At 34.8% G+C, this 26,666-nt stretch overlaps 1 protein-coding gene across 3 annotated transcripts in view; it reads left to right on the forward strand.

Annotated features, from left to right (window-relative positions):
* dnt (tyrosine-protein kinase Dnt) overlaps nucleotides 1-26,666 on the forward strand; it is a 276,928-nt gene that overhangs the window by 227,841 nt on the left and 22,421 nt on the right. For all 3 annotated transcript variants that reach the window (XM_074135263.1, XM_074135265.1, XM_074135264.1), the window contains one exon: nucleotides 24,232-24,359. In XM_074135263.1, the coding sequence (XP_073991364.1) occupies nucleotides 24,232-24,359 (128 nt within the window). The remainder of the gene's footprint in view (nucleotides 1-24,231; nucleotides 24,360-26,666) is intronic.

Consider the following 26,666-nt stretch of genomic DNA (forward strand, 5'->3'; position numbering starts at 1 on the left):
TTAGCACTCTCCGAACAGTTTCTGCTCCATTTTTGCTCTCTGAACATGTCAAAAATTTCACATAGAAGTTTTGGAGCACTAAGTCGGTGAGCTTTTTTAATTCTTTTAATATATAACGCTGCTCTCTCTCAGAGAGCAGTTGAGGACGGCCTTTTTGTGGGGTTGAAACAATTCTTTTTTCTTTTTGGTAACGCTGAATGATGTTCCACACAGTAGATGTTTTAGGTCCGATTAGTTTTTCCGTCCCTCTAACACTTTTAATTGTCTTTGTGCAAAGAAATTACAATTTTTCTTTGTTCAATCGTTGTATTTGTATTTTTGCGCGACATGTTATACCTGGCTTGATTTATATAAACTAATTTAATTATTAATTTCATATTGAATATATGCTTAAGGTAAATATTTACAAATTGTATAAATATTCGGGCAAAACCTTGGACAAACTATAAATTATAATAGTGTCCCAATATTTATGAGAGGTAGAATTTGCACTTATTATAATATATATATTTTTTAATCTACCAAAACATTTTTATGTACTTATTTAGAATGTAATTTTTATGTACTTATTTAAAATAGTTTTTATTTAATTAATAGTAATTATAAAATGAAATGAATTTATAAAAATTTGAATAAATGGGTGCCACTTTTAATTTTCGTCAATTTTTAACTTCTGTATGTACTGTCCCAATATTAATGGGAGTCACTGTATGTACATACGTATATTGAAAATACGTATGAGGTTACCTAAGTCTTAGTCATATATAGCCTCAAGTAAAAATAATGAAAACGACAAAAAAGAACAAAAAAAATTACATATGTATTAACATTTCAATAAATAATAACATACATAGGTATGTACCTAATTAAAAAAATGAAGAACAGTTTTTGTTACAATGTGGCTTGACTTAGTCAAGTGACTTAGAATTGTAGAAAGCGTTGATGGTGGAATATTGAAAGTTTTGGCGATATCTTTTTCTTTTCGAACCACTTTCCACGGCCACGATAATTTTTTCTTTTTGTCGGACACAGTAAGGGAGACGTACTTCCCCTTTGCACTCATCGTGACAAACTAAGAAAGAGAATTGGAAAGTTAAACTGGGCTGAAAGGAGAGGGAAAACATTACGCAGGAAATGAATATGCGGAAAATGAGAATTAAACATTACTAGGGAAAATTCGAATTATAAAGAGGGGAAGCGGCCTCGTTCGAATTATAGAGCCTTCTCTCCCCCTGTTGTTAAGAAAAGGATTTCGAGTTATCAAGCGTATCTAAATACACTGATTTTTTTCGATTTAAGTTAGCAGCTGTAGAGTTCGAATTATCGAGAGTCGAATTATCGAGAGTCGACTGTATAATTATTATTATTATTATTAATATAAGCCAGGTCTTACTGCACTTATCAATTTTGCTACCAGTCTTTAAAGAACATTAAACATCGTTGCAATTTCTTGAGTCACGTTACTTACTACAGCCAGAGTGCCTAGCTTCTATAAGATTAATAATTACGGCCACCTTCGTGGGACTTTTCCATTATACTTCATTTTTGGATCATTCTGTTTGTGAAAATTTACTTCAAACCTTCTGATTCTATGGTGAATTCAATCATGTTCTCAAGGACTACAGCTGTACATTTAAACGAATCACAATAAATCATTGAAGTACGTTGGTATAATCTACCGTTTTAGCGATAACTCCGTTCTTCGACTTGTAGTGGGTATATAATTATAGGTTGAGCCATATTTCTCAGTTACGGCCCATGATATAATAAATAATAAATTTAAAAGTAGTAGCCAAAAGTAAAATGCATATTATCTACAACCAGCCTTGACCCTTTTTGTGAATATTCATGAATGCAAAAATATTAAATATGGATGGTTAATTTTTAGGCTAGGGTTGTAGGGAGGTAAAAAAAGAATGCGAACAGAAGTGCGGAGCGTTTACTGGCCCTTCGCATAAATACCTGAATATATAATCTAATAAATCTGGAATATATATAAAGCAAAATAAAATATGATAATAAGAAAAACTTTTTTTCACCCAAAGTACAAAACAGGGGAGTTGGTAATATGAGAAACTACGGCCCAGGTAAGGGGATAAAGGTGTGGTTTAATTGCCTTTTCAAAAGTTTTGTTAAGTCCTCTACTACGGGTTACCACAGTGTGGGAGTCTGTAAAGACTTAAGTTCCATAGTTAACCTCTTCTCTTTTGGCCCTGCCCAGTCATCATAGGCCCTTTCCATGTCCTTTATACCCTATAGTGCATCTCCTCCACACTATACTCTTCTCACAAAGGTGGAAGTTGTTAGCAAGCAAGTCCCTTTAAACTTACCTTACTGTCAAGATAGTGCGCGCTAAGTAAGGGGTCCTTTAAGTAAGTTGAAAACTTTGGATGGCTAGAAAGTGAGGATACAGAAGTCTACAAAGTGTAGGTACACACACACACATATATATATATATATTAGTTAAAGGGAGAGCTTGCGCCAGAAATATATATATTCTTCGTCCAATCTTCAACTTCTTGGCCAGCCATTAGTATAAACATAATTTCAAATGAAATCTAACCCCCCCTTAACCATTCTGTCAGACCGCTAAAGTTTCTGCTTTATCTGCCATTTCCAATTTTATAGATGGCCTTTTAAATATAACTTTTCAGTAACTGTCGTTCAATTCCGTTTTGATTTCCATATATTACTGCTACTTCTAAAAGTTCAATTTGGAGTAAAATTTACATTAATTCTCTCTGCTTTTGACAGTCTGGCAATTCCATCTGTCTTTTGATTAAATTCTCCTCAGTTATTTTACAACTTTTCGGCAGAGACATTTTACAAATTTAGTAAAAATATATTCTTTAAACGTCTGTAAAGGTTTTCAAATTGTATTTTATGGTTTGAGGGAGGAAAGAGTATATTTTGGCGTTGAAGAAAAGTTGCGAACCTCTCTAGCTTTTCTATTCATTTTCCATTCGATCAGATATTTAACTTCCTCAGCAGCTGGTCTGAATGATGACTGGCGCTCTTTACATCACTTCTGAATAACAAACCAACAAATAACTGGTTGTTTAACCAACTCAATTCAAATAACCAACAAATATTCTTTAATTTTTCTCAAACAGTGTTCGAAAAGATCTTCTCTAAATAAATCCATTTAGTTTATAGGTTATCTTTTTCTGTCAATTATTATTACGGTAAAATTAGTGAAGAAAATTCAAATTTCAATTAGTAGTAGGGGTGAGAGGGAGGCACCTTTGAACAGTTTCAATTTCTCGTCAGATATTGAAAACATTTATGATTGGTAATTTTCTCCAAATGTTGTGGTAGACCTGTTGTATAATTGACAGAGTTTCCCTGCGTTTCCATTGTTAGTAAAGTCCAGAATTGAGGAATGTTATATTTTGTAAGGTGGAAGTAAAATTTTTGTTGCAGCTTTGGATGGAAGTCTATTGTGAAGATTGTAGTGGACAAGGTTTAAGTATTGTTAGTCCATATTAACATTTGGAATTCGTATTTTTAAATCTAGTATTTACAAAAGTCTATTTGCTTGGAAAAAGTGTTGGATATTGTATTTTCTTTAATGGATGGAGAGGGTGCACTTTTCAACATCACAGTTAAAAAGTGCCGACCTGCAAGTTTGTGACTTTTTTTTAGTTTAATCGCAGAGAAGGGGAAAGTGGTCCGAAGCTACATTAAAAAGCGCAACAAACCGAACATTTTGTTCAAACTTCCTAAACCCATCATCACTTCGGGTACAACATCCCGAACTGTGAGTCATTCTTGATTTTTGAACTAGATTTCAGTGGTTTAAAAGAGAAAGTAATGTAGTAGTGAGAGAAATAACTGATAGAAGGTAGATTCAGAGTAAAGTAATATCATTTCTTTCTATTTTATATTGTGTTCAAAGCTACCCCACCAGTGGGGCAGAAATTAACATTTGACATAAAAATTTTAAATTAAAAAAATATAGTAAAGTACCAACTGTTTATTGATATAGATCTGTTAAGAAGACTTGAAAGTTGTAGAAAACAAAATAAAAAGGTTCAATAATACGATTCTGGGCACTCTGTAACAGAAAATGTAAATTCTGTTCAAGTGTGCCCCACCTCACCACTAAATTTGAAAATTTTTCGCTATTTCTGTGTAGGAAAAATCAGGACTCATTTGAGAAAACTTATCTTTCATATCTTCTACAATAAGTAACTATTCTTAGAACATGGTATTCTTAGTGTAGTTTTTAGTGTTCAGTTTTACATTCAGAACTGTAATTATCTCCAGTTCCTACAAAATCTCGTAAAAATCAAGTTTCTCAGAGATCTATTTCGAATAAAATGACAAAATTTTAGTAAGCAACTATTATTAGCCTTGGATTTAATCCAGGATGCCACCAAGAATAATAATTGAGACTAATTAGGATGCTTTTCTAAGATGATGGACTGAGTCTTCTATTTTCTAAAGTTATCAAGTGGGTGATGATAGCTCAGTAGTGTTCTTATAATTTTAATTTTTTTTTCTTTTTTCTTTTTTAAAAGATAAACTTTGCTTATATAAAAGTTTTATATAAAAGAGGCGAGATATTCCTTAGATTAGCAGATGGTGGCACAGCTAGCGGTAAATACAGTACTCGTCCTGAAGAGTCGTTTCAACGTTTCCACCCTCTGCTTTAGTCGTAGAGAATGTTTAACCTCTCCACTACTATATATTGGTTTTCCCAGCTAGTCTTTGAACTAGATGGGTAAAGTCCCTTAATGAAAGTTTTCACCATTTCATCAAAAAAAAAGAAAAGAGACTTCTTCCTTTTTTTTGTCCTTAAAGAAGTTCTCCGCCATCTTCTCACTTCTTCACTTCTTCTTGGAGGTAACACCATTTCAATGGCTCTACCTTCCACCAATCTATCAACACATTCTATGGAATAAGTTTTTCTTTATGAAAAACTTGGGAAAACGTTTCTATTGTTGGTTGTAGAACCTTGCAATTTCATCTTCCTCGCCACTCTCCATTTAAATTGATTCTATAAACTCGCTTCTCTTTCAAACCGTTTCTATTCATGCAAAACAATAGAAGGCACTTGTATTCAAATATTTCTGGCCCTTTAAAAACTAATAATTACTTATTTTAAAGTTATTTCTCTTTGTTACCATTACTAGAACAGACTATTTTAACTTTCCAAATTTAGTGTACCTACTGTTACTAATTCCCATCACCTGGTGATGTTTTTATCGCTAAGAATCTTGAATCACCATTTGTGATGTGCAAACTACTGGTATGAAAATGGTGCCGCAGTAGTCAGACCTATAGGCAAGGCTGCAAAGCTAAGATGTATTGAGGTACTGTGTTCGATATATGGTCTGGGCGTTGGATTTTATTTTGTGTGTTGAATGAGAAGATTAATCCCTCTTTACTTGGACATGAGTATTATTGAAATAATGATAGCTTCGTATTTGTTCTCTGATCAATGACCTGGATTTACAAGCAGTGATAATCAACAAGGCATAGAAAAAGACCTTATTATTAGTTTCTACCTCAAGATCAAACGGTCAATCAACACTTTTACCGAGAGGTTCTTCCAAAAACTTCGAAAAAGGGTCCATTCGTGTGAGACCAAACATCAAGAATAAGTGGGTGTTGCATCACGATAATGCTCTTTGTCACACAGCAATTTCAATAAACGAGTTTTTGGCCAGTAAAAACATTCCTGTGGCTCCTCAGCCTCCTTATTCGCCTGACTTTTGAGTCCTTGTGACTGTTTTCTCTTGCCGAAGTTGAAAAATCACCTCAAGGGAAATCATTTTGGGACAGTCGAAAACTGTAACCGACCAGCTGAAGGCTATTCCAGTATCGGAGTTCGAGCACTGCTATGAGGAGTGGAAGAAACGTCTCCAGCGCTGTGCGGCTTCAGAAGGAAGTTATTTTGAAGGTGACAATATAGAATTGTAATTCTTTTTGAATAAAAAAATCAGTCTCATTACTTAATTTACAGACCTCGTATCTTAAATTTTGTTACGCGTAATTTATATTTACAATAAGTACAGTTGTTGAGGGCAATTATAATAATAAGAGTTGGCCATTTTTTCCTTTTAAGTATAGTATTAAAGTATGTGGACCAATTGTAAATTTATTTTATAAAAGTAGCACTTTGTTATTTTTTAAATTTAATTAAAATCAGACTAAAGAATAAATGGATTTCTTTTCTTTCACACGATTTTTACATCCTCTCGTTGATTGTTTTGTTTAATTAAAGTGTCAATTTAAAATTGTTACAGACAGAAATGATTTATGTTAGCCGGTTGGCAGTTTAAATCACATCAATCACTGTTCGTAGATTTTATTATTGGTAAATGAGAAACATCCTTTCAAATATTTCCTGTCTTTTCTGTTCGTTTTAAATCTTACTTTTATATTTCCTTCAAATGATCTGTTGAGTAAAAATAATTCTTATTTGGCAGTATTTAAAGATTTAAAAATTTCATAAACAAAAAACAATGCTAAAGTTATTATAACCTAGAGAGTTATAATTAGGGAACGGATTCGTATGTATTTACATATTTTTTTCTAGGCAATTTACAGACGTTTTTCAACTAGAAGTATTCATACTGACACTTTTTAAGCCGTTTGAGTCTACTTTTATTTCACATATTTTCACATATTTGGATGTTATCGCACATTTATACATATTTGATTAAAATAAATAAATATTTCTATATATTTAATCAAAATATGTACATATTTTTTCATATTTTTCATTTTGGGCATATTTTCATAATTGGGAGGTGGTTGACAGGAACTGTGAACCACAGACTGTAGGGCTGTGAATCACAGTGGGTACAATGGTTATTGTAATTTACACAGAATGCTGATAAACAGTGACGGGCACTTGTTAGTTCTTTAAAGTTGTCTGACGTTGTCTGTTCTTTCAGCTCGTTCGTTGAAGTGTCCAATTCATTTCGTTCGGTCACTTATTGTATTCTTTTTTGGGTGAAATGCCACGAACATCGGCCTCAAACAAACAACTGGTTGCTAAATATCTTCGCGAGTTTCCAGCAGAACTTTTTCGAAGTGATGGAGACATTTTGTACTGCACAGCTTGTGACAAGCGCGTTTCTTGCTCTCAACGTTCCCAAGTCACCCAACATATTGCCACCGGATCGCACATAGAGAATAAAAACAGAAAGAAAGAGAGGACGTCCTATCAAGCCTTCCTTACATCTCCATCATCAAGTAAGTCTACTCTGAGTACAGATCTGTGTCGGGCTTTGGTTAGAGCAGATATCCCTTTCCATGAATTTGGCTAATAAATTGGGATGTGTTTTCAGCGAAATGTTTGTCTCAGTGGAGCAGCTAAAAAAGGAAATGAACGTTATAAGGGAAGGATTTCCAGTTGACTTATAAACAACGAGCCTCCAAATGGTATTTACCACAACATATAAAAGAGGCTGTCCCTGGAAGTGGACTACTTGAATCTGGGACTGGAGAGGTCGCAAATCAGTAGTTCGATTAAAGTCAAATTTAAATTTCAAACCACATACAGTTGGAGGGAATTACAGTTGCAAGATGTGTGACCTTAGGGAAGCCGAGGATGTTTTCCACTTCTTGGGACGTTGTAGAATTCTTAAAATGTTAAGAATGAGGTTCTTTGGGTGCACAGACCTTATCGGAAGAGGAAATGTTGAGGTATTTGAATGGCGCAAATTGGGCGGTGTTGGCTGGCTTTATAAGGAGACGCTCTAGCCTATCGTTCCTTTTTGGTTAACCAATTCAATTACTAATTGGTGGATGGATTAATGATGGTGTAAAATAAAAATATAATTTTAAAGGGAAAAATTCTGTTAATTTTTTTGTTTTCTTATTTACATTTTGTTATTGTACACTTTTCAGTTCAATGTAAAAAAATATACATCGTTATTTGAAATTAGCACTCCTGACAGGCAGCCAATGGCTATGTCAGCTATTACTTTTGTTAAATTCTTTCTTTGTAAACTATCTGTGGTGTAAATAAAAGTTTATCTGTCTATCTATCTAGTTTTATTGCTAGCGTAGAAAGGTGCGTTTTACGATGGTGCGTAGAATTTTCAATTGAAGGGATTAGATGCGGTTGAGAAAGGAAGCACTTAGCTGTAGTTCTCCAAGTCCTTATGTCTCAGATTAGAGTTAATAGGGGATTTGTAGAGTTTCTTGTGGTTCAATTAGAGTCAATTTGGATCGTTTATCAAGTGACTCTTTTGAGGATTCTGTTAGTTAAGTTGAGTTCATGTCTTTGGTTCTAGGTGAAAGCTTTTATCCAGTTGGTGTCCGAGATATCACCGGAATGATATCTGGTTCAGATAGATTAAAGGGAATTCTTTATGATAGAGAGGTTATTTAGTTTGATTTAGCGAATCCAAATTAAAAAAGAAATAGTGTTGAATAATGATATAAAGTTGAAATTGTATATTTAGCATTAAATCTGTGCAGTGGTTCTAAGTATATAACTTCATCCTCTAACAGCTCAGTTGCTAGAATTCTAATTATTTAGTTGTAATTTGTATTTATTTGATTTGCTGTTATGGTATATGTCATATGCAATATCATAACGAATTATATGATATTTGCATAGTTGAACACACGATGTTACAACAGCTCTCTCCTTAAATAGTTAAACACTTAGTGGAAGGCAAACTCATTTGTTTAAATATGTAGCAATGTAAACAATTATTCATATTAACTTTCAGCTCGTAACATTCTAGAAGCGCCTGTTTTGGCTGCTGCTTGGTTGGCTCTATTTAGTTCTAAGACAACACCATCTATCTCTCCCTCAAACCCTACTTACTGTAACTGTTGTTGTAGTTGACATTTAAACCAAGTTACTCTTCCTTATAGTTCGCGTTGTTTAATTCAACTGCTCTCTTATATTTCTGAATATAATCTACACGAAGAGGCCAATATTTAGGAATCTTTTGATATTAAGGCCCTTCAACATTTGTGGTCATTGCCTGTAAAGTCGGCCATCAGTGTTACTAGCAACACTTACAGTACTACAAATACTAAACAGGAACTTTACTTAATTTTCATTTTGTATAAATATTCCTTGGGTTTTACTTTTTTAGGACAATCATGTTCTAATTACGTTTGATCGATGAGAGTCATCTATCTCCTTTAAGGGTATTTTTATCCCGATACCACCTTCGTTTACGAATAGAGGGGATGTTGGCACTACTGTGCAGTCGCTAACTCTCTACCATTGTAATCGATTTCTAAAGTAGGCATTGAATTTATAGAGACTATCTAGGTCCTTTCTTCAAGAAAAGTTATCGCCCTTTATCTTAGTAGAAATCTTCATAATGGCTGCACTGATTACTGGGAGAATATCTTCCTATCCTCCGAAGAGCATGTTTGATTGCCACCCGCATGGTCATAAATTCGCCCCGGCGTTTTCTCCCTTACTTCTGCCCTTAATCAAAAGGACTTTTTCCCCCCATTCATTTGTTCTACCAATTTATTTCTCTTTTTTCCATCTGTTGACCCTTATTTTCAGTGCTTGAACTTGCAGTTATAAGTTAGTAGCTGTTTCTCTTCTACTACTACAATGGCGCTGAAATCTATCTCCTGGGTCCTGGGCCTTGGCCCAATATCTTATGCCAGTCTTCTCTATACTTTTAACTGCTACAATACAGTTTGGATTGCTAGTCTTCTTCTGCCACACAAACTGCGGACGTTGTTCCAAAAGATATAATCCTTCCTGGCATTTTAATATTGTCCATGCTGGGGGTCACATGTATATCGCAGTCGTTACAATTGAATGTCTCCTTAACAGATCATCACTAAAATTCTATCTTTACCACTCGCATGTAATCTAATTACGTAATCTGATTGCTTAAATTTGTGTTACAGGTAAGTCGAGTTGATTTCCTGATTCTTGAATTGAGTATCTGTAAGTAAGTTATATATATATTTATTTTCTCCAACTCTATTACGGGAAGGTAATCAAATAGGTTAGGTATCGATTTTGAGTATCTGTTCCAAGGTAATTGCTTCATATCTGATTTAAAGTCTCCTGAGTATGAAAATTAGTTATTACAAATTCTCCTGTGTGAGTTGCCACCTGGCTGTAGAGTACCTAAACAGTCAGGAAAGATACACCAACCTTAGAAGTAACAATGTAAATAATATTATAATTGTCACCAACCATAAACCCTGAGGATAATGTTGTCCCTTAGATCGAAAGCTTGGCAAAAATAGACTGAAACTGGCAAAATTCTTTCTTCCTTTTAGATTAATGAAATCATCCAACAAAAACGAACGATATGCTGTACAATTGCAGTTTAGGTATTAAGTAATATTTTTATTTCAGCTTTACAGTTTCTGTAAATAAGAATAGAGGCGGTACAGAATTCAAGTTCAGAAAGCCGTAATGTCAATTATTGTTTTTTTTTTTGGAAAAGTAGGAGCAAAAAAAATGGATGAAGAAATAAAAAGGAAAATATTTCATGGAAGAAATAACCAAATCTTATTCCGTCAAGTGGAAGAATCCCCTCGGTGGTACTAACAATGGAATAAATAATACTCTTAGAGTTGAAAGTTAAAGGAAGATTAAAGCGGACTTAGAGGTAGGAGAGAGAGATTGTGGATGCTGAGGGAAGAGAGATTACAGCCTCCCCCCAGACCTGCTCAGTTAGCTTTGAAAATTCGGCGCAATATTGCCGACAAAAGGAATGTCACTGGGTATAGGTGGTAAAAATTTTGACAGGTCGGCCTTCTCTACACTATACAGGATAACATAAATATAACTACAATAAAAAAAAAATAAATAAAGAAGAAAAACCAAGAATGACATGCTTCTAAGGAGATCTTGTAGGCCGTGAAATGTGAAATTGCCAACATTATTGTGAATGACCATAAATAGACGGCAATTGGATTGGAGACATATTGTTGTCCAAACTGCTGAAGATATGCGGCTAATCAAAAGATTACTATCTGTAATGTTCGATCAAAATCAAGAAAATTGTCCCTTCTATTTCTTGTGATCTCTGTAGTTGTCACCTTTTCTTTTCTTTGGTCTCTGCTTTGTTATTCGTCACCAAAATTGGTGCTACCTTTTCAGCTGTTATTGTAGCGATAAACTGTATTTTTATTGAAATAACAATGGCATTCCCAGATCATTATTACATCTGTAAGGTTTATTTCTATTTTTGAACAGTAGCCGAAGTAGTCAGATATTTGTGAAAGTTAATTACTTGATATTAAATTAAAATATTTGATGTTTCGCTTAGAATGCCGATTAACCTTTAATTTCCGACGTTCGGCAGAGTACAGTCTCTGAAAAAAAAATTAAAAAATAATAATCACAATACAATTGTCAGTGGCGTAGCTTTCCTTAAGGCTGAGTCTACCCAAAGTAATTTTCTTTTAGAATTCCTTTATATCTAATTCAGCCTAGAAATAATTCTATTTCATTATACTTATGCAGGTTAGATTAACCAGTTAAGCGTATAATTTAGTTTTTAAAAAAAACCCACAGTGTGCGGAATTAAAATCAGACAATGACGCGTATACCCACGTCGAACGCAGGGCAAAACAAACAAAAGTTTACAACGTCATAATAGTCACTGCAAGCACTTTTTCTGCAAACTCTAGAGGCTTGAGATACCAGAGCATTCTGTGCTCATTCAAAATCTTGCACCGCTTCACGTATATGCATTGCTCTAGTTAACTAGGGGACGCAAAAGATTTTTAGAAATGAAATCATGCTCTTACTGAGGTCTGAACCTCTATCTAAGGTAAAAAACGGCATTGCACAAGGGTTGAGATCTTCTATTTGTGTGCCTAATTCCCAATCTCTTATGCGGAGACCAAACATGTACCAACCACTTATCATTTGGCTGGCTCCCTCCACCTCCCTTCGTGTAAAATACTCGGCAGTTCTATTGGTAAGATAAAGGAAACATCCCACCAAATAATATTCTTATTGTATTTTATTAAAATTTCGAGTTTTTATAGTTAATGGCAATTTTATATTTATCACGAGTATACACGTCGAACGCATAGTAACAGAGATTTGGATTGACGTGTAAACACGCTTAACTGGTTAAAGAATCATTTTGAATTAAGTTCTTGCTCTACGATGTCAGAACGTACAAGAATTATTTTACCAAAAACTGGCGCTCTCGCACTGCATAGTTGTCCACTTCAATGGTATAGCACTGAAGGTCCAAAGACAAGCCTTTCGGCTACCTTCAGGAGTTGTTGTAAAGAAGAGGTATACTTAAATCGCATTCATTTTGTACCAGAAAACATTATTCAATTTTAATGCTCTTATCTTTATTCCAGATTTGTTTTGGTTATAAAAAAGTAAGAAAAATAATTTCAAAGAATGCCTTGCAAATGCTTTTAATTTTTTGAAATCATTATGTAATTTCTACATTGGCTCTGTCAACAGTAATGCAGCTTCAATTAAAAATGACGTGTTGCAAAGAAATATAAGCGGAAAAAGAGCAATTTGGTAACTGATTCCCGTATTATGGAGCGGCAATATTCTTAATGGTACCAAAAGGTAATATGTAGTAGCTTGGGACAAAGTATACTACTATATGACGCTGAGAGTTCGACCTTAAAAAAGAAAAAGCTTCTAGCGACCGATACGGATAACTGGAGAAGAACTTCACCAATATCAAGTCTTGAAACAGTAAGAAACAATGATATTAGAAAGAAAATGAACCTTTCAAAAAATGTGCTACAGAAGGTGGTGGTATAAAAGATTTAAAAAGAATGGACATTGGAAGAATAGCTAAGGGAATCCTAGACTGGGAAGCCGAAGGAAGAAGTAAAAAGGGCAGATCCAAGGAAAACTGGATAGATGACGTCAGAGAAAGGTTACGGACTGAGAGAAGAGGTTATCTGGGGTAGCTCCAGTTGGAAGCTGAAATAACAAGAAATATTTGGTTGCGGAAAACCTCAGTATTGAGGAATTGAAAGAAAGAAAATCTTATTTATATTCAGCTCAGGAAAAATTTAAAGTTGCCCTATTTATAAAAGAGAAGAAATTAAAAAATAAATAAATAAAAGGCCGAGATATATCCTGCCTCCTAGATCGCACTAATAGAGCCACTAATATTACGGTAAATAAGTAGCTTAGAAACTTTTAAGACTTACTTAACTTCTTGTTCTACTAATTAAATGGCTTCGAAACTTTTCCTTGCATTTCTCTCTGTTCAAATTTGACCTGATTTACGTTTTCTTAATATATAATTTACATTCCCTTAATTTTTATGCACACTGACTCAATATCTTTTTGTAAATTTAAGGCGCGACAATGTATCTGAGGTCAGTTGGTCTTATTAAATATTTAAAACCTAACAGCTGAATGAGAAAGCGAGCTGTCAGGTTTCTCGTTAATTTTTATTATTATTTTTGTTTTCCTAGGTCAAAATATTTCATTAAAATTCTTAAATCTTTTGAATACAGTTAAAGATGTACTGTGTAACAACATAAAACCAACCAAAATCTATATCTTATAGCCTGGTAGCCATTTTAGAATAGATTTTTTAAAAAATACTGAAAAATTACTTTAATAAAGTAAACTATACGCTTTTGGCCTGATTCACCTGCCTTATTATTTCGCGTCTTCTCGTGTCACCTGAGTAAAGTACTAGTACGATTTGAACTGCCAGCGTTTTATCCCAATATGCTAGATTGATTTTCAATTGACCTCTATATTTAATTATATTTCATCCTAATCCATGTATATACTTAGGGTAAAGTGCCCAAATTTCGACCCGCTTCTTCTTAGCTAACTGAAACGCCATACGAGGCAAGTCACCGACAGTCCAAATTTCGACCCGCTTCTTCTTAGCTAATTGAAACGCCGTACGAGGCAAGTCACCTACAGTTAACCCGTAGAAGTTTTTCCTATTGCCAGGCAGTATTCTGCAAGCACTAGCTCGATGACTATGAAGCAGAACTGTTGGTCGGCCAATATTGCTATTAACCATATCCTCTGGTTCTAATGAGGATTTGACATTATCCTTCAGCGTTGCTCTTGGAACTTGGAATGTCTTTGCTGCCGTTTTGTATTCCATTTCTTTTTTTTCTCACCGCCTTCACTGCTTCTACCATTGTCTTAAGATTCCATTGCTTACGTTTTGCCATCTGAATCGAAAGCAAATAATCAACTGTTTTCTATAACTTCTTCTAATATGAAATAAAAATAATGTTCTAAATTTCGTTCCCGGGACGGAATTAGGAACAATCACATTTTTAAAGATGGCTACCACAATAGAAACAACACATGAATGAACTGGCGTTTCGTTGAAGAATTTCAAAATAAAGACAATATGTGACAGGCCCTAAGCAATATCAATATTTTAACGAACCTTTAAGAAGACTGGAATACGTTTTGAAACACTACAACTTATTATGACTAAAAATATAACACTTCAAAAACTCGGCTGGACATGAACCGCGTACCTCGAGGTGACGTTACCAAACGATTACTGCTGCCTCAATGTAGCTTTCTTAAAATTGCCATTAGTGTGCAATACTTGGCGATTGTTTTGAAAAGGGGGACGAAATTAGGCGCAGGGACGAAATTAGGCGCAGGGACGAAATTTCATGTAAAACGAATTTCTAAAAATCACTTTTTTGAACTCAGAGTAATACTGGGCAGAGTTGGTTTTTGGTTTCTTTGCAACGTTTTCTTTTTTTAAACTTAAGCTAGATCATTAATCTCCCGATGGAGTACTCAGCGCCCTTAAGCTTCAGCTCCTCTTGCAAAAATACAAACATTTAGAGAAACGAAATAGGCCCCTCTCCTTCAAGTAGAACAGGCAATATCTCAGTGTAGCAAACTTCCAGACATTATACAGATATCAAAGGTGGTGGTGTGTTTAGCAGTTTAGCTATAAAGGTTTACCTTGCTCCATTTCAGTTTCCTACCAACCTGCTAGACATTGCTAAACTTTGCATACAATAGTAAGTAATAAACTACATCAGAGAGAGACACATGAGCATTTAATTGGATTATCCTCTGCCATAACTTTCTCACTTCTAGATATTTACCTTTTGAATGGAAACTCGGATGTTCTCTAATTATAGAATTCCTACTAGCGGATAATCTAAATGATCAAAATAGCGGTTAGAATTTACTACAATAATAAATTTGTATAATTATGTGCGTAAAACCACCCACATTTCTTATTATAACAAATGTTTTTGAAACCCACAACAAATAAATAAACATCTGACTGTCTAAAATCTACACTTTTTGTATAATAAATTATATATATAAAGAGAAAGGGAGAGATAAATAAAGAATTATAACCATTTTTTCCTCCATCATTTGAAGGTAAGAAATCATTTCTCAAATTCTTTGCTTGTTTTTATATTACTTTCCACCTTGTTTGATAGATTATATACGTACGATACCACATTAAAAACCATCCTTTTTTTGGTTGCGTGCTTTGTGAAAAGTCACGTATGTATTTTTGTACATATTATCACGTATCCATATGTAGTATATATATATTGTATAGTATAAAAGATAATTTTATTTGCTCTAAATGGTACAATTATTTTTTAAAAAATAATATAGCAAGAGCTTTTTTAGGTGATCTAAATATTTTCAAGTAGTTTAACACAATCTATTCAGTAATTTAGATTAAAAAACATGGCTAATGCGCGAACAAGACCAAAATATAAAATTAAATAAATAGGCTTTAATTAGTACTAGGATGTAAGGTCGCGCTACATAACTTTGGTCCCACAACTAACCTTTCGCAGATTTAATTACTACCCTACAATTATGCAGAATAAATAGAAAGAAATTTTTCATAAACATCCGTTAGATGTCAAGAATATTTCTTGAATAGCTGACTTACTGGGAGTTGCTGCTTAAATGTAGGGCTATGGTTAAAAGCACAATTTACTTGTGATGAACTTGAAAGTGTTAATTTTAAAAAAATAAATGATATAGACATATGAGATATATCCACTATACTACAGCACTGGAATTACTGATATTATACACAAATATGGTGATAGATGGTGTCTACAATTGTGCTAAATTTCATGTAGTTCGTTGCTGTGGTAAACCCAATATTACCATACAAAGTTATGGGGTTCGTGAAAGAACTAACATAAGAAAACTTCAACTATATAACTATATTTTCTATACTATAATACACAAGACTGTACTATAGTATAGTGTATAACAGAAAGAAATTTCATACTAATACGTTATACTTACAAAGAGAGATATAGCGGGCACAATTTAAGGGCAGTTTTGGAGAAGAGGTGGCAGGCCTTTCATGAATGAGGTGTCATTCGATTCAAAATTTCTTGATTAATTCATTTGACGAAAGAAAATTTAAAGTTAACTTTATGCCAGTATGCCACGTTTACCCTCCGGAGGGGCTCCTGTCCACCTGTCCTCTTCCTTGTACAGATCTGGTGCGCTACCTTGGGCTGTACATAGGCAAACGGCTCACGTGGAACCTAGACACTAGACTTAAAAGACAAGCAATGACGAAACGTGTGAAACTGTTTTACAGACTTCTTGGACGACGCTCCAAATTGCCCATTGAAATCAAACGCTTAATATACAGTACTATCCTCAAACCTATGTGGACTTACGGACTAGAGCTGTGAGGGTTCAGCCAAACCTACAAACATACGGACAGTCAAAACTCCTCCGACAGATAGCTGACGCTCCTTTCTACGGTGACTAACCTCACTCTTCACAACGACCTCAACATCCCCTTCGTAGACCAATTTTGCCAAGACTAAATATAAAAAATTCCATACTGCTCACTCCACTTGCTTCAATCCTCTAGTGCAGTCTCTCGCCTCCTCTGACATTTCTGACATTCCTCCTCGCCAACTGAATAGCCAGTGGCCCCGCGACTTCCTCGCAGTCTGAAGCCCTAAAATTAATATCCTGTGGAAAGTGCTGCCGCTGGGCAGTTTCTTTCATCCTGCCTTTCACGCCTCTATACTTGAATCGCCCTATTTACTTATTGTTCAGTGTACGATATTATACAGATCGTAAATAACAAAATAAATTAAAACTAAAACAAAAAAGACAACTTTTATTATATTTAAATGAATTAATTTTATTATTTTAAACTATCATTAAATTATTCCGTGCTGAACTGTTTCTTGCCTTACGTGTAGTCTTTTTGTTTGTTTTTTTTTCATCATTTTGAGGTTAGACGTTCGGCTCATGTCGTCATATTACTCGCAAGAAATGAATGTCTTTTCGCAATAGTCACGCAATAAATTATTTTATTAATTATTTGGCTATAATTTAATTTATATATGAAAGTGGATTCTTTCCACCATGTAACTTAGTTGTTATCGAAGTGTGTTACAAATTGTGGTACTACTGATATTGTGGTAGTTCGAACGTTGAGAGTGAAAAACAACTGCTGTCCAGAAGCGCTGGGAATGAAGAAAGAAAGATGGTATGTTATATAGCAGGAGCAGTACTTTAAATAAAGAATTGCGAAGCAATGTTACAGTTCCTACTACTGGAGCGACTTGAAGCCCGCATGGTACCGCTTATCTTTTAGCTGCAGCAGCCTTCTGACAACATTAGGTTGTATATTTCTTCTCCTTTTTCTTTTTTGGGAGAGAACACTGCGAGTGAAGTTAGGAAGAAGGTTAGTCCCCATTCTCTTGTGTATGTATAGTGGTGCTCCCTAACGACCTCTTTACTATGTATCAGACTACTATGCTTCTTTCTACATGCATGCATGTGTGAGTGTGACTTCCTTAAGCCTGTAACCACCGCATAAATATTGTAACTACATGAAACTACCACATTATTGAGAACATTATTCTACAATTCTCAGGTTCATACTTTGGTTTTTTAGTTTTCTGGTTTTATAGTTTAGTGTTGAGTTCAGGAAAATCTTATATCTTGCTATCTGCCGTTTAATCTGCTCTTCTCTAGAAATGACCGATTTGCCAAGCTGATCGCCACGATTCGGTCACCCTTCTTGACATAGGTGTGCCGTTGGTTGGGTTTCTCTTTGGTACTAGTACAACGCACCTTATTCCTAACTCTCCATTCACTATCTCTTCCTAATTAAGAAAAGTATTGCGATCTGATCAAATGTTTTCCTGGCAAATATCCTTTTTTTTTTTTGGATTCCCTGAGTCCAAAAAAGTGTTTTTTTTAAAAAAAAAATAAAAAGTTTTGGTTTATATGTCAACAAAATGCGCCAAAAATGAAAAATTACAGGTAGCTGCAACTTTACATTTTGATTGCCCAATCAGATGGTGCGACTTAAAACTCAGCGACTGCAATAATAACTTTTTATGCACTTTGTACATTTTTGTTAGGAAAATTTGATTAAATTCACTTCTGGTAGCGCAGGCTCAGTCTTCTAAAGTTAAAATTTGAGTATAATGCACGGTCTTGTGTCTCTTTTATATTATAAATGGCTGCTAATATATCGATTTTAAAGAAAATTCTACAAATAGAAATGGAATCGATTTATTTTACACTTTTCTGAGATTATTTTAAAAAAGGCTGCACAGTATATAGTTCGACTTAAACTTCGATTGAATTCGTTTATAGTTTATTTTCTATTTTTCTTCTCAGCCAGTCACTTTGGCAATTTTGCGTGTTAAATAGTCAGATTAATCTAGAAGCTTCTCAGTTAGCTTCTACCACGCGAAATTACTATCTTTAACTCTAGTTCCTTCTAGTCAATAGTAATTTACATATATTTATTCTAGCTATTCGGTTTAACCTCGGTTATACACTAAATTACAATTACTAATTAAAAAATTTGCAATTAAATTACAATTGTCAATTTCATTAGTTTCAATTGAGGCAAGTATCTGTATTATACTGTAAAATTAAAAACGTGTAAAGTCTAAGATAATCTCTGTTCAGAATTACAAATTTTGGAGAAAAAAATTCAATTTATTGTTTTTAAACTTTGAACATTCATTATGCTCATGTCAATTACGTATTATTTGATAATTTTGTTTTAAGGACATCATTTCTTGAAAGATAATTGGGTAGATTCTCTCTGAAGTACAATTTCATAATATAATACGAGGGTGGTTTGAAAAGTCCGTGCAAAAATAAAAACTACTTAATTTTTTGGGGTAAACCTTTTTTATTTTTCAACATAGTCTCCTTTTAGGCTTATACACTTCGTCCAACGCTGCTCTAGTTTGTTGATCCCTTCCGAATAATAGGATTTGTCCAAGTCTGAAAAATAGCCATTCGTTTCTGCAATCACCTCCCTCGTTTGAATAAAATCTTTTTTCCGCCAGCCATTTCTTCATATTGGGCAACAAATAGTAGTCCGAGGGAGTCAAGCCTGGAGAATAGGGGGGATGTGAAACGAGTTGGAACCCTGTTTCCATTAATTTTGCGACCACAACTGCTGAGGTGTGAACTGGTGCGTTGTCGTGATGGAAAGGGACTTTTTTGTGGGCCAATCGTGGGCGTTTTTCTTGCAGCTCGGTTTTCAAACGGTCCAATAACGATGAATAATATGCACCTGTAATAGTTTTACCCATTTCCAGATAGTCGATGAGGATTATTCCTTGCGAATCCCAAAAGACAGTCGCCATAATCTTTCCGGCCGAAGGAACGGTCTTCGCCCTTTTTTGGCGCAGATTCCCCCTTGGTAACCCATTGTTTAGATTGTTCTTTGGTCTCAGGAGTGTAGTGATGTATCCATGTTTCATCCACAGTGACGAAACGACGCTTAAAGTCCTGCGGATTCTTCTGGAACAGCTGCAAACCGTCCTTGCAACACTTCACACGATTTCGTTTTTGGTCAAGCGTGAGCAATCGCGGCACCCATCTTGCGGATAGCTTTGTCATGTCCAAATGTTGATGCAAAATATTATGTACCCGTTCATTCGAGATGCCCACAGCACTAGCAATCTCACGCACCTTCACTCTTCTGTCATCCATCACCATATCATGGATTTTATCAATGATTTCTGGAGTAGTAACCTCAACAGGGCGTCCAGAACGTTCAGCGTCACTTGTGCCCAAATGGCCACTCGGAAAATTTTGAAACCACTTATAAACTGTTCTAATCGAAGGTGCAGAGTCACCATAATATTTATCAAGCTTCTCTTTAGTCTCCTGAGGCGTTTTGCCATTCATAAAGTAGTGTTTAATCAACACACGAAATTCTTTTTCGTCCATTTTTTGAAAATCACTCGACTTCCTCGATTCAAACGAATGCCAAACACAAAGAAATAGACCGATCTGGCTGAAACTTGGTGTGTGTTCTTCCAAGAGATGCTACTAACTAAACATAACCTCGATACGCGCCAGTGGTGCTATCTCTCTCTAACGACCCTCGTACTGCCCTGAGTCTTGTAGTTGGAAGAAAATTCTACAATTTATAGTGACAGTTTACTAAATTGAATAAATTTTTTTGAGGAAAATATTCTTTTAGGGCCATTCTGAAAATTTGGAATTTGAATAAATTTATATTAAATTATTGTAGCTCTCTTTGTAGCATTCCTGTGTGCTTACATCCCCTCTTTATTTGGGTTAGGGGGAGACAGGTAATCTTTGTAAGACGTTATTAACCAGTTAAGCGCGTTTAACGTGTATACACGTTAAACCAAATGGTAGTGGGAGCCAGCCAAGTGGTTGGTAGATGTTTGGTCTCCGCATTAGAGATTGGGGAATTAGGCACATAAATAGAAGCTCTCAACCCTTGTGCAATGCCCGTTTTTACCTTAAATAGAGATTCAGATCCTCAGTACGAGCATGATTTCATTTTGCGCAGAATTCAAAAAGCTCTTTTCTTCCTTGTAAAAGCTCTTGCGTCCCCTAGTTAACTAGAGCAATGCATACGTGAAGTTGTGCAAGATTTTGAATGAGCACAGAATGCTCTTGTAATCTCAAGCCCCTAGAAATTGCAGAAAAAGTGCACTGCTGTGACGATTATGACGTTGTAAACTTTTGGTTGTTTTGCTCTGCTGCGTTCGACGTGAATACACGTCATTGTCTGATTTTAATTCCGCACACTTGTGGGTGGTTTTTTTTAAAACTAAATTCCACCGCTTAACTGCGTTAACAGATTGTTTTTTATCATCGATTTAGTTCGAGTGAAAGGAGAAAATATGTATTTAAAAGAAAAGCAACAGGTGGGCAAAAATTTTGTGTATAGATTACTGGTTTGAGTATAAATTATCTATTCTGTATGCTTGTGGAGTGTTTTACCTGTTGAGTTGAGAGACCAGGATATGGTAATTACCAGTGGTCGATAGAAGAGTATCGTGGCTTCATGTGTTCCCCTTCCATACGTCCCTGAACCATTCCAGGACTAACAAGAACAGAACTGGGCTCCACCCATCGCTTCATAGACCAAAAAGAAAAAAGTTATTATAATAATAATAAAAGTTAGCCGACATCCTTGTTTGTTTTAGACTATCGTATACTTTTTATCCTCTCCTTTGTAGCTCTAGGAATACCTTAACTGGCTCCAATTTTCGTTAATTGGTCCTCACTGGAAATGAGGCAGCGTCATTCTCACAGTGAATGTAGTCTGGAGACTACCAAGTTAATGATAGGGCTACAACACTAGTTATAATTCTTTAATGCAATCTCAATAAATCTTCAGATTAATAACTCAACCGCTTTTTATAAATAATAATAAAAAAAAAAATTTAAGGTAGATTGCATGTATTTTAGAACATTCCGGCAGGAGACATTCTACTTTTTGCACGCACATTAAAATCTACAAACATGAACAATCATCATAAAGAAATCTCCTAACTAAAAGGGAGTTGAAGGGTCCACTTAGGTCCCCTAGTTCTTGGTGCTCATTGTGAAAGAATTTTCGAAAAAAAAATGTTTGTAATTTTTCTTAAAATAGAGAAAAACTTTTCTCATTATTATGCCACATCTTAGGGTCGCCTGATAGTGTTACCTAGAAAATAGATGGTCCATAATTCGATACTCTCGCGAAAATTGCGACAAATCTTGTCCTTATTTTCCAGATCTAGGAAATGACATGCGAAAAATGGCTAACCAGTTGAAGGGTATTCTTGCTTGCTTCATGTTGTTTATTATAGTAATTACCAGAAGATAAGTTGGTTACATTGTGGCTGCACGCCAAATTATAATTTTATTATAATTAAGTAGAAAATTTAGAGCAACAAACGTTAATTTTGGCAAATACGAGGTGTGGCTATTAAATAACGAGACCATTGCTGTAAAACATTTTATTTTAAATTTATACATATCTGGTTATTATCACCTTCAATATACACCCCTCGCCTATCCCTACAACGCTCCATGCGAATTTACCATTGTTCGAAACCGTGCTGGAAGTCTTTTTCTGTGAGCTCCTCTGCATGACGCGTGCCGCTTTTTCTTTCACATCTTCAACGGACTGAAATCCTGTTCTTTTTAATGCAGATTTGACTTTGGAGAACAGATAAAAGTCACATGGGGCCCCAGGTCAGGCGAATAAGGCGGATGAGGCCTAAAACTGGGATGTTGTACTTGGCTAGAAACGTCTTGACAGACACAATGCAGTGTGAGCCGGCGCATTGTCTTGATGGAGAACCCATGACTTGTTCTTTCACAAAGCGAGCCGTTTTTTTCCTTACTATTTCAGCAGGAGTTGAGCAAGCACCTCACGGTAGTAATGTTGATTAATTATAATCGATATTTTCATCCGTTTTGGACGTGGAAGGGCGATCCGGGCGGTCATCATCTCCGTTGTCTTCTCAGCCATCTTGGAAACGCTTGAACCATTCAAAAACTCGCGCACGTGATACAACATTCATCGCCATAAACTTCTTTTAATAAAAGATAAGTTTCAGTAGCGGTTTTACCAAGTTTCATGTAAAATTTCACGACAATTCGTTGCTCTACTACATGTGTAGTATCATGTTTACGGCAAAACGAAACTAACACCTCTTACACAAACAACGGTTCCGGTCAGACAGATTTCTCTACAAACATGTGAGACGCTGCAATCGAAAGAGAAGGCTTTACGCTGCACAGCTGTCGGTCGTTAGGATTTGGCTCATGCATAGTTCTTCTATAGCAGCATCAGTCTCATTATTTAATAGCCACAACTCGTACTTTGGTTCTTGTAAGTTTAATTTTTAATCCAATTCTATAATAGATTTGATATGACGATTAGCAACTAAAAGGTGAATTCTTCTTCTCGAAAAATTTATTAAAGTTAGCTTATTGAATAATTAATGAGAAAGTAATAAAAGCGATTGATTTATTGTAATCGAAACTATTACTTCAGCATTCAGACTTAAATGCGTCTTATTAAAGTATAGAAAAAAACTCATTTTGGCTAGTAAGGTAGCATGATCCATCTGTTTTGTAAATCTCGTGCTTTGCATTCGTATTACTTGCAAAGTTGTCATACCCGAACTTTTTCTTTAGAGTTTGCAGAATTTGAAGATGGAAATACCCATCTATCTTATGATGGATTGTCTAGGGTATTAGGAGGCTAGGTTTACGATCTTGGGTAGGAATAGGTTGACAATAGATGAGCTTAGGCTGTCACTTTTATATGTCTTGTTTCTCAATTTGTTCTCTGTCAGCTGTTAATCTTAGATTCTGCTTGTGTTGTTATATATTAATTTGGCTAATGCTTATAAAGCTGCCTGAATATCAATTCTTAAATCCTTACCTCCTTCATATTGTTTTGGTTCCTCTTGAGCGATTCGTAGCATTCTATTACTCCAAATAGCCCTGTCTGGAAAACTGTAGCAAATCACCCAAATGCTACAGTCTTTTACTAAGACCTCTTTGGATCCAGACACTTGTTCTTGGCAAATCCTGCCTGGAACCCTCTGTGAAATTGAATTAATCACGTTCTCTGTCTCCGTTAATCGTACATTAAGGTTTTCTTCCTGAGGAATGTGAACTTTGTTGGTGAACTCATATTTTTGGTAATAGTCATATCCAAATTCGAGACATATCCACCTGTTCTTGAGCGACAGGCCTCCACGAAACCCACTTTTCCTTTGCATGTAAGTCTCATCATAAAATTTTTTCATAACTTCTCCTGCCACTAAGCATTGAACTGGTTCCAGCATAAACATATCCTCCATGCTAGAATAAGCGTAGTTCTTGCAGTTTCCATATTAGCCAGTGCAGGTTATAATACGTTGCACCGCATGTAAACTTTTAATATTCCCTCGTAGAAGAGCACCTTATATTGGGTCCTCAGAAACCACAGAAGTGGTTGACAACGATAGAGATGCTGTATTTTGATTTTTTTTTTCTTTCTGTTACAGGTTTATCCGCAGAACTGTATTATGTAAGGAATGGGATATTAAATGAATACGCATTGAACTTTGTGGTACCAGTACCAGCGACAGTAAATGAGCTTCACTTCACATGGCAGAGTTTAGCGAGCCGGCCGGTAAGTGTATGCCCATTTGTAATTACTTAATTTTACTTTAGCTGCTACAACGGAGTTTGTTTCATTACACGAAGTTAGTGGGGTTAAAATGGCAGATAGATTAAATTAGATTAGATTAGACAATTAAAAGTTTTATCGACCACTCACACAATGAATCTATTTTATGCTAAGGAAGGTTAAAAGACATTAAACTATGATTTTATGATTATGACAACTTTATAAATTTGTGAGCTCATAAAACGATAAAGATGTCGTATAATCTAGTTCTTCAGATTTGTCGATAACTTTGGAACACTTGTTAAACGTTAATAAACGAGATTAAAGAATCTTTATAGACCAAACTGATGAAGACACAGGTTGAATTATTCTTGAATGCAAAGGCTTTTCAAAAAAATTGTTCCACTGAATTGTATTTCAGTAATATTGGTCAAAATTTGGTAATTATTTAATTAAATTGTATTTATTGCTTATAAAGACTTGGTCTTACAGGAGAGTGTGGCAAAAATGATCTCTTATACATAGCTTAGTCGGTACAAAAAACAGTATACAATTTTTTACAACTTTTTGAACCCAAAAGTAACTTAATAAATAAAGCATACTAAAACAAAAGAACTGTTTTGTACAAATGTTTATAAATTTATGGACAATAACAGAGATCATCATGTTATTCTTATTTTAAACATATTTTAGAGATGGGCACTGATTAAAAGTACTATTTAATCATAAATTTAACTGATTAATTTTTTAAAAATTTTAATCAGTATATAATCGTACTTTTAATCACGGAATTAATTTAATTTCAGTCGTTAATCGAACTAATTTAATCATGTATCACTATATAACTAATGGTTCGAACCACGTTTTGGCGAGACCACCTTTCCGAGTATCTCTAACAAAAACTTTTCGATTAATTATTACAGACTTAGACTTCACAAACTTACGATTCACTAAACCAAGATAAGTCCACCCTTACACTCACATTTAACCCTGTTGGTAACCTCACTAGACCCTACATAGGACCATCTTATACTCTCATTTTACGACGGGTTAAATAAGGTTTTCTAAACTTCCATTTTAGATATTTTAAGGTTTACTACCTCTAAGTATTTGATTATTAAATTTCTAACCAAACTTCCAAGAAGAAAGCAAATCAATACCCCGGAAGTGCAATTTTAAAGAAAGGCTTTTCTTGTAATTTACTATGAATTTGCCAAACGGATTCATTAGAAGCTGATCTAATGACGTACTTAAGCTTAAATATCTTGTAATTTTTTCTCAATTAATACTTAGGGTCAGAAGGAATGTGTCGCCATTGATCTCTAGCAAAGATTCTATTATTATTTATTGTTATTACTCTAATTATTTAAGTTTGATACATATTTAGGCACCTCTGGAGAAGAGATGAGTAATGTTTTTCTCTGTTCGAAGTGCGAACGCATTCTTAGCCATGCTTTGACAATACTAGCCTTCGGTTCGTGTTGTAACATATTCTTAGGATAAAACTCACTACCCAGCAGTTGGCTACACAATATTTACTTATTGTTGTTCGCTTTTCACTCATTGTTCAGATAATGCCCTCTCAAGATTTTTAAGTATTGCAAAATAAATAAATATTTTCAATGCAGGTGTCATTTGTTTGAATGATTACAATATTTATCAGAAGTTAGCTATATACTATTAGTTCATTCAAGAAAGATAAGCTAAAACCGGATGATAGACAAAGGAGAAGAAACCTCCCTAAGCAAACAAAAGGTACATCCTGTTTTGACTTCATGTGTGTAGTCCACTGCTGTGTGAATATACATTAATCTTATCAGTTCTTTGCTGTTCACTGCTTGCTCTGCACAACTCTGCAAGATAACTTATCAGTCTACCACTCCTTCCGTCTACTCATTTCTACTCAAGTCCATATCTTCTCCACTGCCTTCTATATCGCTTAGTTTCTACTTAGAATAACTAAAGTAAGTTCTTTTTTATTTTTTTCTTTTAAATTTCCCTTTCATAGTTTTGGGTTTAGAGTTTAGGGTCCTGCAAACACGTACGTTCAGCTCTCCATCTAAAGAAATGTGGTTAACTCATACCAATATTTTTACGACTTGTTTTTGAAATAGATTCCTGAGAAAGTATGTTTTAGGGTTAAGGAAAACTGATTTTTCTTTTTCAAGGTATTCTCAGCTCTGCAGTTTATTGTAGAATTAGATTTATTAGAGCCTACCACTAGATACGGTAAAAGACCCTTTTGTACCACTTCTAAATATGCTCTGAAGAAGGCAGATAACTCTCAGTCGAAAATGTGGCGAAAAAGAA

The sequence above is a fragment of the Rhodnius prolixus genome, unplaced genomic scaffold (assembly GCF_049639745.1).
Source record: "Rhodnius prolixus isolate KJV_2025 unplaced genomic scaffold, Rpr scaffold_5, whole genome shotgun sequence".
Classification (NCBI taxonomy): Eukaryota; Metazoa; Arthropoda; class Insecta; order Hemiptera; family Reduviidae; genus Rhodnius; species Rhodnius prolixus.